The 13,670-nt window shown below is 34.2% G+C and overlaps 1 protein-coding gene across 1 annotated transcript; it reads left to right on the top strand.

Moving 5' to 3' along the window:
- Positions 1 to 11,861: 11,861 nt before the first annotated feature.
- On the top strand, positions 11,862 to 13,349 carry LOC145968907 (uncharacterized). Its single transcript, XM_083094796.1, has 5 exons — positions 11,862 to 12,248; positions 12,335 to 12,564; positions 12,791 to 12,950; positions 13,020 to 13,119; positions 13,198 to 13,349. Exons 1-5 carry the CDS (start codon positions 11,984 to 11,986, stop codon positions 13,277 to 13,279), a joined length of 837 nt encoding a protein of 278 aa, XP_082950922.1. The 5' UTR covers positions 11,862 to 11,983; the 3' UTR covers positions 13,280 to 13,349.
- Positions 13,350 to 13,670: the final 321 nt, after the last annotated feature.

Below are 13,670 nucleotides of genomic sequence, written 5' to 3'. Positions count from 1 at the left end.
AGAATAAATTTTTGCGCAGCTTTGGAACGTATAGCACATTTTCGATGCGCGCATCGCGCCACACACCGTCAATCAACCTTTTAATATGCACTGTTCCTTCTCCTACGATATCACAGATTTGATTATCGCCAAGTGAGATAGTTCCACCACATTTATTCACTCGGTAGTCGGTCAGCCATTCCCGTCGGAAAGTCAGATGTCGCGACGCGCCACTATCAATCAGCCACACTTCGCTTTGTTTTGCGGACATTAGCTGTCGAATTTGATTGCACGTGGATTCCACTTGGCGCTTCGGAACACGCTTCTCACTGGTCTCCACCACGAACGCGCAGTCGCGAGACGACTCGCCGCCATCTTTCTTCCGGCGCGCGTTTTTACATTCCCTCGCGAAATGTCCCATCTCTTGGCACTTGTAGCACTCGATGTCCTTTTTAGATTTACGCGGTTTATTGTTTTTATCACGTACCTTTTTCGTTGCGGCCAACGCAGTCGCTGCGTCGTCACCCGCACTGAGTCGTTGATCTTCCCTGATGAGTCTCTCTTGCAGGTTATCCAGCGTTTGCCGCGCCGGATCGACACTATCCCATGCGATTTGTAACGTACTAAACCGTGAGGTTAGACTCGCTAAAATCTTTGCCATGATTGTTGCATCAGAAACCTCCTCGCCGACGTCCTTGAGCTGACCCGCCATGTTCGTAATTCTTGCCACGTGTTGCACTGCCGTGTCTTCCTCACTCATGCGATACGCGTGGAACTTTTGGAGTAGTCCTAGTTTGTTCGTCACAGACTTTTGCTCGTGTATGAGACACAATTTGTCCCACATTTCTTTAGCGGTTTCACACGACAGAACATACACTTGTTGCGACTCTTCCATTGCCGATAGCATGATAAATCTGGCAGTCGCATTGTCTTTAACGAACTTCTTCCTTGCGACGGCATGCGCTGCTCCGTCTGCCGGCATCGTGGTCGTGCCATCGACCACGTCGAGAACATCATTCATCAAAAATAATGCGTTAATCTGAGCTTTCCAGCCTTGAAAGTTCGTTCCGTCAAAGTTCTTTATCCCTTTTGCTGAGATTCCCACGGACATCACGGATGCAAATCTCTTGCACATCCGCACCCGATACCGCAACCACGTGTCACTCCGAAAACCGCCGACTTCCGGTTTTGTATCTCGCGAAACCTTTCGAACCTCTCTCCGATTCTACCACACTATTGCACAGGAATGGCGACTGGGCCCATAACCTGATGAAACATAATAGTTTTGGTAGAGAAAGAGCTTGGAGAGAGTCAGGTTCAACACAGTAAAAGCAAAGTCGTTTTTCAATATAGCGTTTCTTTATTCTAATGGACGTTTGCACGTGGTGCTCTATACGCGTGGTACACTTCGACTGGACGACTCTGCTCGTCGACTACCTCTACGCCCGAACGAATCCGAATTATCCTCGGCTTGACTCGGTTACTCGGATGAGCGCGCCTGTACAGTCTTATCAGTAGTTTGTTTCGACGTACAGTCTTGACAAGTAAAATGCGATTAACTACATATCTTCAACAGCTACAAATACGATACATATCGTTACACAGATAATGATACGTATCAAATAGTAGTATACTTACGTATCTTTTATATGCTATTTTTACATATATGAAATGTATTAAACAGAACACATTTATGTATCATATACATAAATTAGTTACATATCAATGATACTTCCCAGATACTTTCTGGTTATATAACAAGAAATATCAGTTACATGTGAGTTTGCTGGGGAATATAATTTTTTTTTAATGTCAGGTCAATGTCGGACACCAGTTGTCGCGGTATTAGGTGCTTTTCATTTACATCAAAACTCAGATAAATCTCACTTCTGTCTTTCTTCAACATTCATGTTAAAGAAAGACAGAAGTGAGATTTATCTGAGTTTTGATGTAAATGGAAAGCACCTATTGCCAACGTTGACCTGTGAGTCGGCATCTGGCAAGAGTCGGCTTAGAGAGCCTATAATCAGAGTGGCGACAACTGGGTGCCACTTCTGATTGGTCCGCCATTTTTCATCCGTTGTCGCCAGATTTTCAAACTTATCTAAATTTTGTATTGAGTAAATAAAGTGTTTAAATTAAAAAATTAAAATAGGAAATAAATAGATGTATATAAAAAATTATATTGTTGCATATTATTTATTGCACATTGTTAAACATATTTTATATTATATAAAAATAGATAAACTAAACTCATTTGAAACAAAAAAAAAAGATAAACTCATTGAAAACTAAAAAAAAACATAAATAAAACTCATTTAAAACTAAAAAAAAGATAAACTAAACTTATTTAAGAGAATAATGCATCGCCATAGATTTACTGCCATAATATTTTCGATTACTTAGTACAATTTTACGCTTATTTTTAAATTTTAAACGTACCGTCGCAAATTTTGAAAATAACTTAGAACGCAATTTATGACAGTCTGGAATGTGTTGTGTGGAAACACAATTAAATTTATCAACTAAAAAATTATGTAAATTAAAAACTTAGTTTTAAAAACTTCTTTTAAAACTTTTCTGTACTTATCATTCTTAATTTTTTCTTCAAGTTTTCTTAATCTTAAACTTATTATCTTATTTCTTTTATGTACATGATATAAACTGAGTTTTAGTTTTTTGTTTATCTTTTCTAAATTTTTATTTTTTTCTTTTACCTCGATTTTATCATGTATTATCTAAAATATATATATATATATATATATATATATATATATATAATTTGTAATATAAGCACGCGTACAATATATTACACAATCGTTTATCAATCAACTATATCAACTATATGCCATATATAGTTCATGTCTAGAAAATAGTCTAATCCATAATTATAATATATCCATAAGTATTACCCGGGAAAAAAAAGTCCATATAAAATTGGCCATATATGGATTTTGTCAATATCTAATTATGTTTTGCCAAATATAGTCATATATGATATCATATATGAATAAATATTATCAGATCTGAAAATTAAGTACCACTAAGAGTACACCGAAAAAATTGTACTCTTAACTTAAGAATATGCCACTTATCTTTAGAATATATACCACTAAAATAGGCGCCAAGAGGATCCTCTTAAGTTAAGAGGAAAATCTTCTAAAGAGATATTCTTAATATACAGAAAAAAATATTTCTTTGGATTTAATAAATTTTGTTGAAGTCAAATAAATTTAATTATTGGCCTAAAAGTTTTTTTCCGCCTAATTTCAAATAATCTGTTTAATATTCTGAATCCCAACAAGGAATCCAGATTATTAAATAAATTATTTTAAATTCAGTTTGAAATTAAACTGATAAACAGTGATGTCAGAAAGAGGATGCGGCTCACGTGCACACAGAGAACCTGTGTGTGAGCCGCGTCCTCTCTTTCGCATCACTGCTAAGGGAAAAAAATATACTTTAGATCTTACGTTAATACAAGTCCTTTATATACATTTCATGATAAATATTGAATACGAGAAAAATTAAGAGTGGTGTCGCCGCGTAGCGGCAAATGAAGAAACATGTCGCGCACACGAAAATCGAGTTGCGGCGTAGAAGTCGCAAATTAAGAATATATTCTTATTCATTAAGAATATATTCTTATTTATTAAGAATATTTATTAAGAGGACTTATAAAGAGGACTTTTAATTAATTAAATATATAATGCAAGATATAATTTTTAGGAAAAATTATATTTGTCTATATAAAAAAAGGTAAAATCATATATAATATTAAATGATTATATATAATATCATATATGATTTATATCAAAGCATACATGAAACTAACCTTTGCTTTGGTTTTATACATGCTTAGATATGATATCAATATCTGACTCAAAGCTGCCAGATCTCCGCCGCAAGCAACATGCAACACGGCGTGGAGGGGGTAATGAGGATGTGAGCGTAAGCGTACGTGTGAGCTCGGCGCTTCGGCTAGCTTCGGATAGTAGAAGAGGACAGAATACAGTCTTCTGTCTCCTTCCTACCAAGCTGGCAACGAAAGACGGGCGACGCGCGACACTGCTCGCTTCTCGATATCTCAATGCGTGCGACAGCGCTAAATGTTTTTCGCTTATAGCTTTTTATATTATACACATATTTTTTAACTGATAAATATTAGGCCCTGCGCACAATAGGAAAAATATTAAATATTAAATATTAAATTTATAGAAAGAGAAAAAGAGAAGAGAAGAGTTCCTTTCTCTTTCTCTCGTTCTATAAATTTAATATTTAATATTTAATATTTTTCCTATTGTGCGTAGGGCCTTAATCTATTTAATATATTTTTTAACTGATAAATATATTATACATTTATCAGTTGTAAGAAAATATCGATATATTTTTTCATGTGAAAAATTAAATGACATAATTCTTATAAACAAATGTGTGTATATATATATATATATATATATATATATATATATATATATTGCGACGCCTTTTTATTTTTAATTTTTCGATCCTCCTCGGGTGTTGGAGAGGAGGATGTTAAAGGGGAGCGAAAACGCCGTCAAAAAAAAACACAAGGCGGATAGAGATACTCGCGCTCGGAGGAACTAAGATGGAGGGCGTTCTCGCGCGAGCCGCGGAGAAGCGAAGGCCGTCTCGAAATCTCGAAGATGGGCGCCAGATACGGTCTTTCACGTATCAATTCGCAAAATCGTCAGAATAACACGAAGAACATTAGCCTGTTTCGCCACGGGCCGACTAGCTCACCTAACGGTAGAGGGGCAGGGTCCGTTGAAAAGGATATTGAAGTATTTTATGCGAGGCGGTCGGTGATTACGAAAATTGACGAACACAACGGGATTTAACGCTCACGACAAACGAACACTCCAATAAGTTACGCGAATTTAATAGAAAAGAGAATGTAACAAATTTATTCAAATAAAAGAAATATAATAGAAAAGAATATAAAGGGAAAGAAATAACAAGTTCTAGAAAGAAATAGTAATAATGACATAAATTAGCGAGACTGAATTAACGAAATATAACTGAGTTTAACATAAATGCGAAAATTTGAAATAACGTACAACATATCGATAGCGGTGATAACAATAGCAATACGAAATCGAGATCGTAAGACAGCGGAGATATTTATCGTCCTCCAGGCCCGTTTTTATGGCCGGACTTTGCGAAACCGAACGGCGTTTCGAGAGCGTAACGGAAATTTCGACAATCTCCCCTGGCGAAAATAAGAAACTTTATAAAGCGTTAACAACCGTTGAGTGAGGGTTTTCTGAGAGTTTATATGCTTTTCAAACTTTGTAAGAGCACTTACATAACGCTGTTGGGTTTTGAATGCTTATCAAACGCTGCAGTGTTGCAATTTTTGTTCTACAAACTCTTTATATAATGTTACATGAAAGTTTTGCAATGCTGAGGTAACATTTTTCAGAGTACGTTCAGTAAACGTTGATACATCTTCGTGTACAGAGTTTACTATCAGACTTCTCAAACGTTTAACAAACACTTTTTTCAATACCGTTTTTTCACTTTCAGCAAATACTTTTTCAATGTGGCGAATTGTACAGCGTTTACACAAACGGCTTGGAAACGCCTAAGAAACGCCTAAGAAATGTAATAGTACATATGTATATAGAATATGCTTCCTCGCTTTGCCGCTATGCGGCGCTGCATCAAATTAGCTAACTCGTATTCAACTTTCCGTCATAAAGTGTATATAAAGAACTGATACTAACACGATCCGAAGTTTATTTTTTCTTTTAAGGACCGTCTACGATGGAAGTGGACGGTGGAGTAAGGCGTAAGCGAATGATTCTTTTCCATTTCGCATTACTCTTAGTCTTACTCCACCGTCCACTGCACCGATATTATTTTCATTGTAGACGGTTCTTTAGTCAGTTTAATTTAATAAACTAATTTAATTTAAAATAATTTGTTTAATAATCTGGATCGCTTGTTGGGATTCAGAATATGGAACAGATTATTTGAAATTAAACGGATAAATGGGAGATAGCCTATTTATTGCGTATATTAAAAATAAAATATAAATAAAAATAAAATTATTCTTATGGCCGAGTGTATTTATATACTTTTATAAATGTCCAAGATATTCACTTATCAAAAATGAAAAAAGTAATATGTCTCGAAAGTTCATGAAATTTTCACATAGATTCCACGTAGATTCTAGTACCGTTTTTGAGCGGATTATCCACTTGAATATCCACGTAGATTCAACGATATTAATCTACGTGGTAATAACGTGGATTTCACGTACTGTTTTTGTCGGGTAATCGCTTAATAGAGGATGCACGCAGTTTCCAAAGATGAAATTAAACACTTAATAGAGGATCTATAAATGTTTAAAGAACTCTTTGCATACGCCATGTAAACGCTATGCAAACTCTCAAAAACGCTATGTACAAACGTCTTTCAAACGCTGCAGTGTTGCAATTTTTGTTCTACAAACTCTTTACTAATCGTTTTTAAACTCTCGACGAACTTCCACAAACGTTCATGTAAACGCCAAACAAACGTTCATGAAACGTCTCATTTTTGCCAGGGTCCTCGAGGACGCATTTAACAGATCTATTCCCTTTGTTACTCGCTCTTTTAATCGACAGCACTATGTTTGAAATGAGGCTTAATAATTGAGCGATAGTAATCAAGCGATTTGCGAAGACGAAAAATCTCGCTTGCTACGAGCAAGATCGATTCGCTCGGAATTCGATAGCCGTCGGACGCCGCTTCGCCTCTTTTCGGCGTACCGCTTTCTATCTACGCGAAACCCTCGAATTTCGACACTTTCTTAATCTATTATGCACCGCGACACACTCCAACGTACGACAAATACCGCGCAATAAACGCAATTCGTACAAGTATCAAGAGCGACAAGGACAGCACGACATTTGCCACGTCGTCACACGCACACGGTCACACGCTCACATACACGCTAATTGCAGACGAAAATTGCCCGGAGATCGATTGCGGGGAGGTCTTACGCGGTTTCGACAACTCTTTTCGACAGCACGGATAGCGAACGCATTCCCCGCGATTTACCGCGCACGTGGTCGATATACGAGAGCCGGTCACTACGCGTTTTACGACACCCCGGATCCCGGAGAGAGACGAACGGTTCCTTATCAGCTACGGCCGACGTTACGATCGTCCTTGATGCCTCGGTCGCTTGTCTCCGGTCGCCCGAAATACACGAAAATCGCGAGCTCGGTACAATGCCCGAGCGACAACGAGACACAAAAATGGCGACGGCGACAGAACGGCCGGTCCGCGGACGGAATCGCGTACGTGGCGTACAAAATAGCGATGGGCAACCTCACCGATACTCGCTCCCGTTGACAGGGGATGATCCTCGGTCTCGTCCTCTCGACAACCTCGGCTGCGACACACAAAACGATAACGACAATATACGTTTTGCAAAACGACTACAAGCTGAGAGCGCCCGCACCAGAGTGATTCCCTGGATCTCGCGATCCAGGGTCGATAGCGGCGTCAATTCTGCGCGCAGGGGTGCGCGGATTAGCGGCCAATAGCGCCGCGACACGCGAGGTATTACTGCGCCCCGCGACAACGCCGTATCGGGGGCCGTAACGGCCCCGATAATTTAAAATTCCGAATCTCGGTGACCCTGTTATCCGCGGTCTTCCGGATGCTGGTCCTTCGTCCTCCGTCCTTGGAGGGTGGCGCCGATCCGGTCCGGTTATTCCGGCTCAAGACAGCTGTTTCTTGGCTGTTTTCCCTCCGTTATTTGAAGGGGGCGAAATCCACCCGCGACTCTGTTCCTCCGGCGTTGTCGTATCGGCTGTCGTAATGATTCCTCTTGGGCCTCTTCTGGTTTCCCTCCGGCGGGTTGCCCGACGTACAAAAATGATACAAAAAAATAATTAATACTAGCGCGAAAAAGGATAATGGCTCGTCTCTCCGGAGATTTCGATACGGCTCTCGCAATCTTTTTCTGGCGCGGCCGCTCGGCTCGCGACCCGTGAAGATTTCCGGGGCGGATGGACGCGCCTCGGGACGGCAACGTCACAATATATATATATATATATATATATATATATATATATATACATATATATATGTATATATGTATATATACTCATTTTTAAGAATTATACGATTTGGTTTTTTAATATGAAAAGATATATCATAATATTTTCTTACGATTAGCAAATATATATAATATATTTACCAGTTATAAAAATATCTAATATAACAAGCTAAAAGAGAAAAACGTTTAACGCTGTCGTACGTATCGAGATATCGAAACGCAAGCAGCGTCGAAAATTTATATGCTCGTTTTGTATCGAGCGGAAAGAACAAATTGTCAACTAACAGCGTAGCGCAGTGGGTAAGGCGCCTGATCAGTACGCTGCCTGTCGCTGGTTCAAATCTTACCATTGAGTTTTTTTTATCTTATTATTGTGCTATATATTTTTATTATTTTAACAGACAAATTAGTATTTTAATTATAAAATATATTTAAAAATCATTGAATTAATTTATTTGCTATGCAATGAGAACTATAAATAAATGTTTATTTCATAAAAAAATATTAATTCAATGATTTTTAAATATATTTTATAATTAAAATACTAATTTGTCTGTTAAAATAATAAAAATATATAGCACAATAATAAGATAAAAAAAACTCAAAGGTAAGATTTGAACCAGCGACAGGCAGCGTACTAATCAGGCGCCTTACCCACTGCGTTACGCTGTTAGTTGACAACTCATTCTTTCCGCTCGATACATAACGAGCATATAAATTTTCGACGCTGCTTGCGTCTCGATATCTCGATACGTATGACAGCGTTAAACGTTTTTCTCTTTTAGCTTGTTATATTAGATATTTTTATAACTGGTAAATATATTATATATATTTGCTAATCGTAAGAAAATATTATGATATATCTTTTCATATTAAAAAACCAAATCGTATAATTCTTAAAAATGAATATATATACATACATACATACATACATACATATATATATATATATATAAATATATGTACATTTGTTTATAAGAATTATGTCATTTAATTTTTCACATGAAAAAATATATCGATATTTTCTTACAACTGATAAATGTATAATATATTTATTAGTTAAAAAATATATTAAATAGATTAATATTTATCAGTTAAAAAATATGTGTGTAATATAAAAAGCTATAAGGGAAAAACATTTAACGCTGTCGCACGTATTGAGATATCGAGAAGCGAGCAGCGTCGCGCGTCGCCCGTCTTTCGTTGCCAGCTTGGTAGGAAGGAGACAGAAGAATGTATTCTGTCCTCTTCTACTATCCGAAGCTAGCCGAAGCGCCGAGCTCACACGTACGCTTACGCTCACATTCTCATTACCCCCTCCACGCCGTGTTGCATGTTGCTTGCGGCGGAGATCTGGCAGCTTTGATCTGACTATGTCTGATTGTACAAAATGACGTGAGTTATCTAATATCATTTTTTATGATCAGAAATGGTCAGAGATGGACATCATATCTAAGCATATATAAAAACGTATGCTCTGATAAAATCATATGTGATATTATATATAATTATATAAGACTGTATATAATTTTACTTTTTTTTATATAATTAGACATGGACTTTTTTTCCCGGATAATTATAATATATAACGGTAACGCTCTCCAAAATGTGTTCGTATCTCACATTATATATGTATATATATTTCTTTAAGAATAAACAAACACATTTCTTATTAATGTAAAATGGTGCTTTTTTCACCTTATTTTATTTTATTTATATATACTTCTTATATATATATATATATATATATATATATATATATATATATACCTGAAAGCAACAGCAAAACGGTTGTAGAAAGCATAATATTAGAAGAAAATTTATTTTACATTTATTTATATCAACAGTGAGATAATTTTATGATTATTTATTTATTGACATCGTATCTAGATCTTTTGCAATGTGTATACATATAAGTATATCCCAATCACAGTTATTAAGCACAAAACAAAATGTTTCACCTATCCGTTGTTCATGAGTGCATTGAGGAAAAGGTACATATACATTTCGATCAAAAGTTCTCGTTTATATAGAATCGTATACAATTATGCATGATTGTATTTGAACTATATTTGTTACTTATATATATTTATATATGACGCAAGACTTATATATAATTACCCAGTCAGCAAAGTCTGTTCAAACAGATTTTGTCAATTTCTGCTACAAATTTTTGTCGACAGTAAGATTACAGATTGTATAAAAATTTGTTATATCAAATAATGATAACAGAATGTCAGCAGAAATGTTACAAAACCTGCTGACATAATTTGATAGCAGAAACTGAACAGGATTTGTTTAAAATTATCATAGCAGATTGGTGGCAGAAATCGAGCAAGATCTGCGCAACACAGTTTGATATCAGATTAGTTGCAGAAACCGAGCAGGATCTGCGCAATGAAATTTGATATCAAATTCTCGGCAGAAATCGAGTAAAGCCTGCAGATGTAACTGACGGCAAATTGATAGCAGAAATTTAACAGGATCTGTGAGGCGCATTTGATAGCAAATTGATAACAAAAATCGAGTAGAATCTGCGCACACAATCTCTGATAGCAGATTGACGGCAGAAACGGAACAGAGTTTGCATGATTCGATAGTTCCTTCACTTACCGCTACGTAAGCTGTACTTTCTCGTAATCTAATTTCTGTCAGAAATATATATAAAGTCGCGAATATGAATAAAAGACTAAAAATATAGTAATTATCATTTTAATTTCTATCACTTTAATTTCTGATATCTGATACAAGCAGATGAGATTCAGAATATTAAACTGATTGGAATCAATATGATAAATGGAAAATTATTCATGTACTGCCTATTTGAGGCATAAAGCAAGAATTTAATTCTAAATAAATTACATCTCCAGTTTTACAAGTTACATTTACTTTTATCATTTACTTTATTATTAATTTAATTAAATTAAATTAGTCTTTCGCTATATGAGATATAACTACGATATAACATATATTACATTAACATATATTACGATATAACATATGACATATATGTCATTTTAGAAGAAAATTGTAATTAACTTGCCGATAATATTCTTATTTAGCACTTGTAATAATCAATTTTGTTGCATTTATATAATATTAATAAAAGTAAGCGCAAATCTTGTACAGTTTCTGCTGTCAATTTGCCATCAGGTTGCATGCGCAGATTCTGCTCGGTTTCTGCTGGCAATCTAACATCAAATTGCATCGCGCAGATCCTGCTCGGTTTCTGCCGACAGTTTGATGACAGGTTATGTTTTACAGACTCTGTCGCCAAAACAAAAGCTTAATGCGGACACAGATGACTACGGTTCTGGTGTGGGATTCTGATCGAATTTGCTGCCAATCTGCTGCCAACCTGCTAACATTTTGTTTACTGGGTATATATTAAACTAACAGAAATCCATATATAATTATACATAAAACATTGTGAACATTATATATAAGTGTGCAAAATGCGCACTTATATATAATTATATGTAACAGTTATTGCACTTATATATAAATATATATAATGTCCTGTACTCTATCATTTATAATTATACATATTTTTGCACAATTATATATAGTTTTGTACAATTATATTCAATTCTGCATGAATATACATGAAAAATTTTTTACCGGGATATGCTATCACTTCCAAAAGTACCGTCAACATTATCTGAGAAATGTATCCTACCTGTAGTTAGTAACACTTCTACAAAACAAAAAATGAAGAACGTTAAAACACCAGTAAACAATAAATCTACGATTGCTAGTACATCATTATTTGAAGATTTGAATGTAGAAGAGAGGAATAAACATTCCTTTAATTTATCTGACAATGAAGTTTGTGAAATACCAGAGAAAAGGAAAAAGATTTTACTCTCTGAAAACTCTTCTAAAGATAGTGATGGCGAAGAAGAAAACGAGTGTCCTTCTATTATGAAGCAATCTGATTCAACGCTTTTAAAGAAACAATTGTTAAGAAAAAGTGTAAATACGTTATTATTAAGACAAGCAAATAATGCACAAGAATATGATAAAAAATTATCGTTTAAAGTTAATAATATGGATGAGAATGCAAATCAAACCTTTAATGACGTCAATCATAATATAAGAAAACAGAACAAGGCTTTTTATCGTAAGGAAAACAGTAGTACTTCCTCTTTTAGTTCATCAACCGATGAAAAAATTATTTACTTAATAGGTAATATGTTTTTTTATATTAACTAATTATAAAATATTGTATGTTAGCAAACACATAACAAAATATTTAATTTATTTCTGTTCTAGAATTAATGCAGAAAATACTTCAGAAACTGAGTCAATTAGTGGTAAAAATTGATTTGCTAGATAATCGTATGTTGACAATTGATGGAAATAATGGACAAAATACAGTGAATAAACAACAAAAGGAGGATGCAGAATTAGAAGGTTTAGAAGAAATATTTCCTTTTCAGACTCAAACAAATTTATATTCTTTTGATCAAAAATTAGCGAATAAAAAATTATCGAGAGACGTGGTAAATATTTTTAACTTTATGTTTATGTCTACTACAATCGAAATAATATATTATTATTATATATAGTACATTTTATAATACAATTTAATAATGTAGAAACCATTTTTTATTATTAATTATCTTTTAAGTATAGTTATTTAATTATTATATTTTATTATTATTTATCTTTTAAGTATAGTTATTTAATAATAAGATATTTATTTAAATATTATATTTGTTTTTATAGTTAATACATTACTTTACTTCGATTGGAGGAAGAGACTGCAAAGAAATGACCACAAACATACTTAAAAACATTTTAACTGATAGTGTGGTCACTGAATTTAGTTGGGACGGCCGAAAAAAAGAATGTTTTCGTAATTTACATATACTTAAGGAAATTATAAGTTAGTTCTTCTAAATGTTCTTATATATTAACTAGTTTTAGATTCTATGTGAAATGTCATATATTTTAGGAGCAGTAAGACGTCGATGGCCAAATGAAGATTTAATAACAATAAAACCAATAATTAGCAGATGGCTAATAAATGCTAAGCTCAGATTATCGAGATCTACGTAAGTGTTTATTATATTAGTGACTATAAGAGGTATTTAATTTCAAATAACTGTATTTAAAAGTTTATTCTCTTTAAGGTCTAAGAAATTCGAAAAGGAATCTTTTAAATGCACTGATGATGAAGAGAAATCCACTATATCATCTGATGAGAGCTCTTAAAACAAAATCTCTGTCTTAATATAAATGCTAGAAGATATTAAATTGTCATTTAATACCTGAAGACAGAGCTTCAACAACGTTTATTTCTTTTTTTATTAAAAAAAAATATTTTCTTATTCTTATTCTATTTTCTTATTTTCGTTTTTATTCCTTAATATTCTTACTGCTTAATATATTATTCATTATAAAATTGCATTTGTAATGTCTTTTGTTGTGTTACTCATTATAAAATTATATTCTTTTAATTTTCTGATATTTTAGAAATTATATGTTTCATGTGCAACAATAATTATTAATTTTTTTATATACCTTTTATCACCTTATGTTTTTTGTAATTTTATATTTATTATATACAATTAGATCTTATATAATAAAATCACCCGGGAAAAAA

Source organism: Camponotus vicinus, unplaced genomic scaffold (genome assembly GCF_025532165.1).
Source record: "Camponotus vicinus isolate PSW18456_S1 unplaced genomic scaffold, iyCamVici1.0 SCAF_3, whole genome shotgun sequence".
In the NCBI taxonomy this organism is placed as follows: domain Eukaryota; kingdom Metazoa; phylum Arthropoda; class Insecta; order Hymenoptera; family Formicidae; genus Camponotus; species Camponotus vicinus.
The sequence above is the reverse complement of the archived record's forward strand: the minus strand, read 5'-3'. Positions and strand labels throughout refer to the sequence as shown.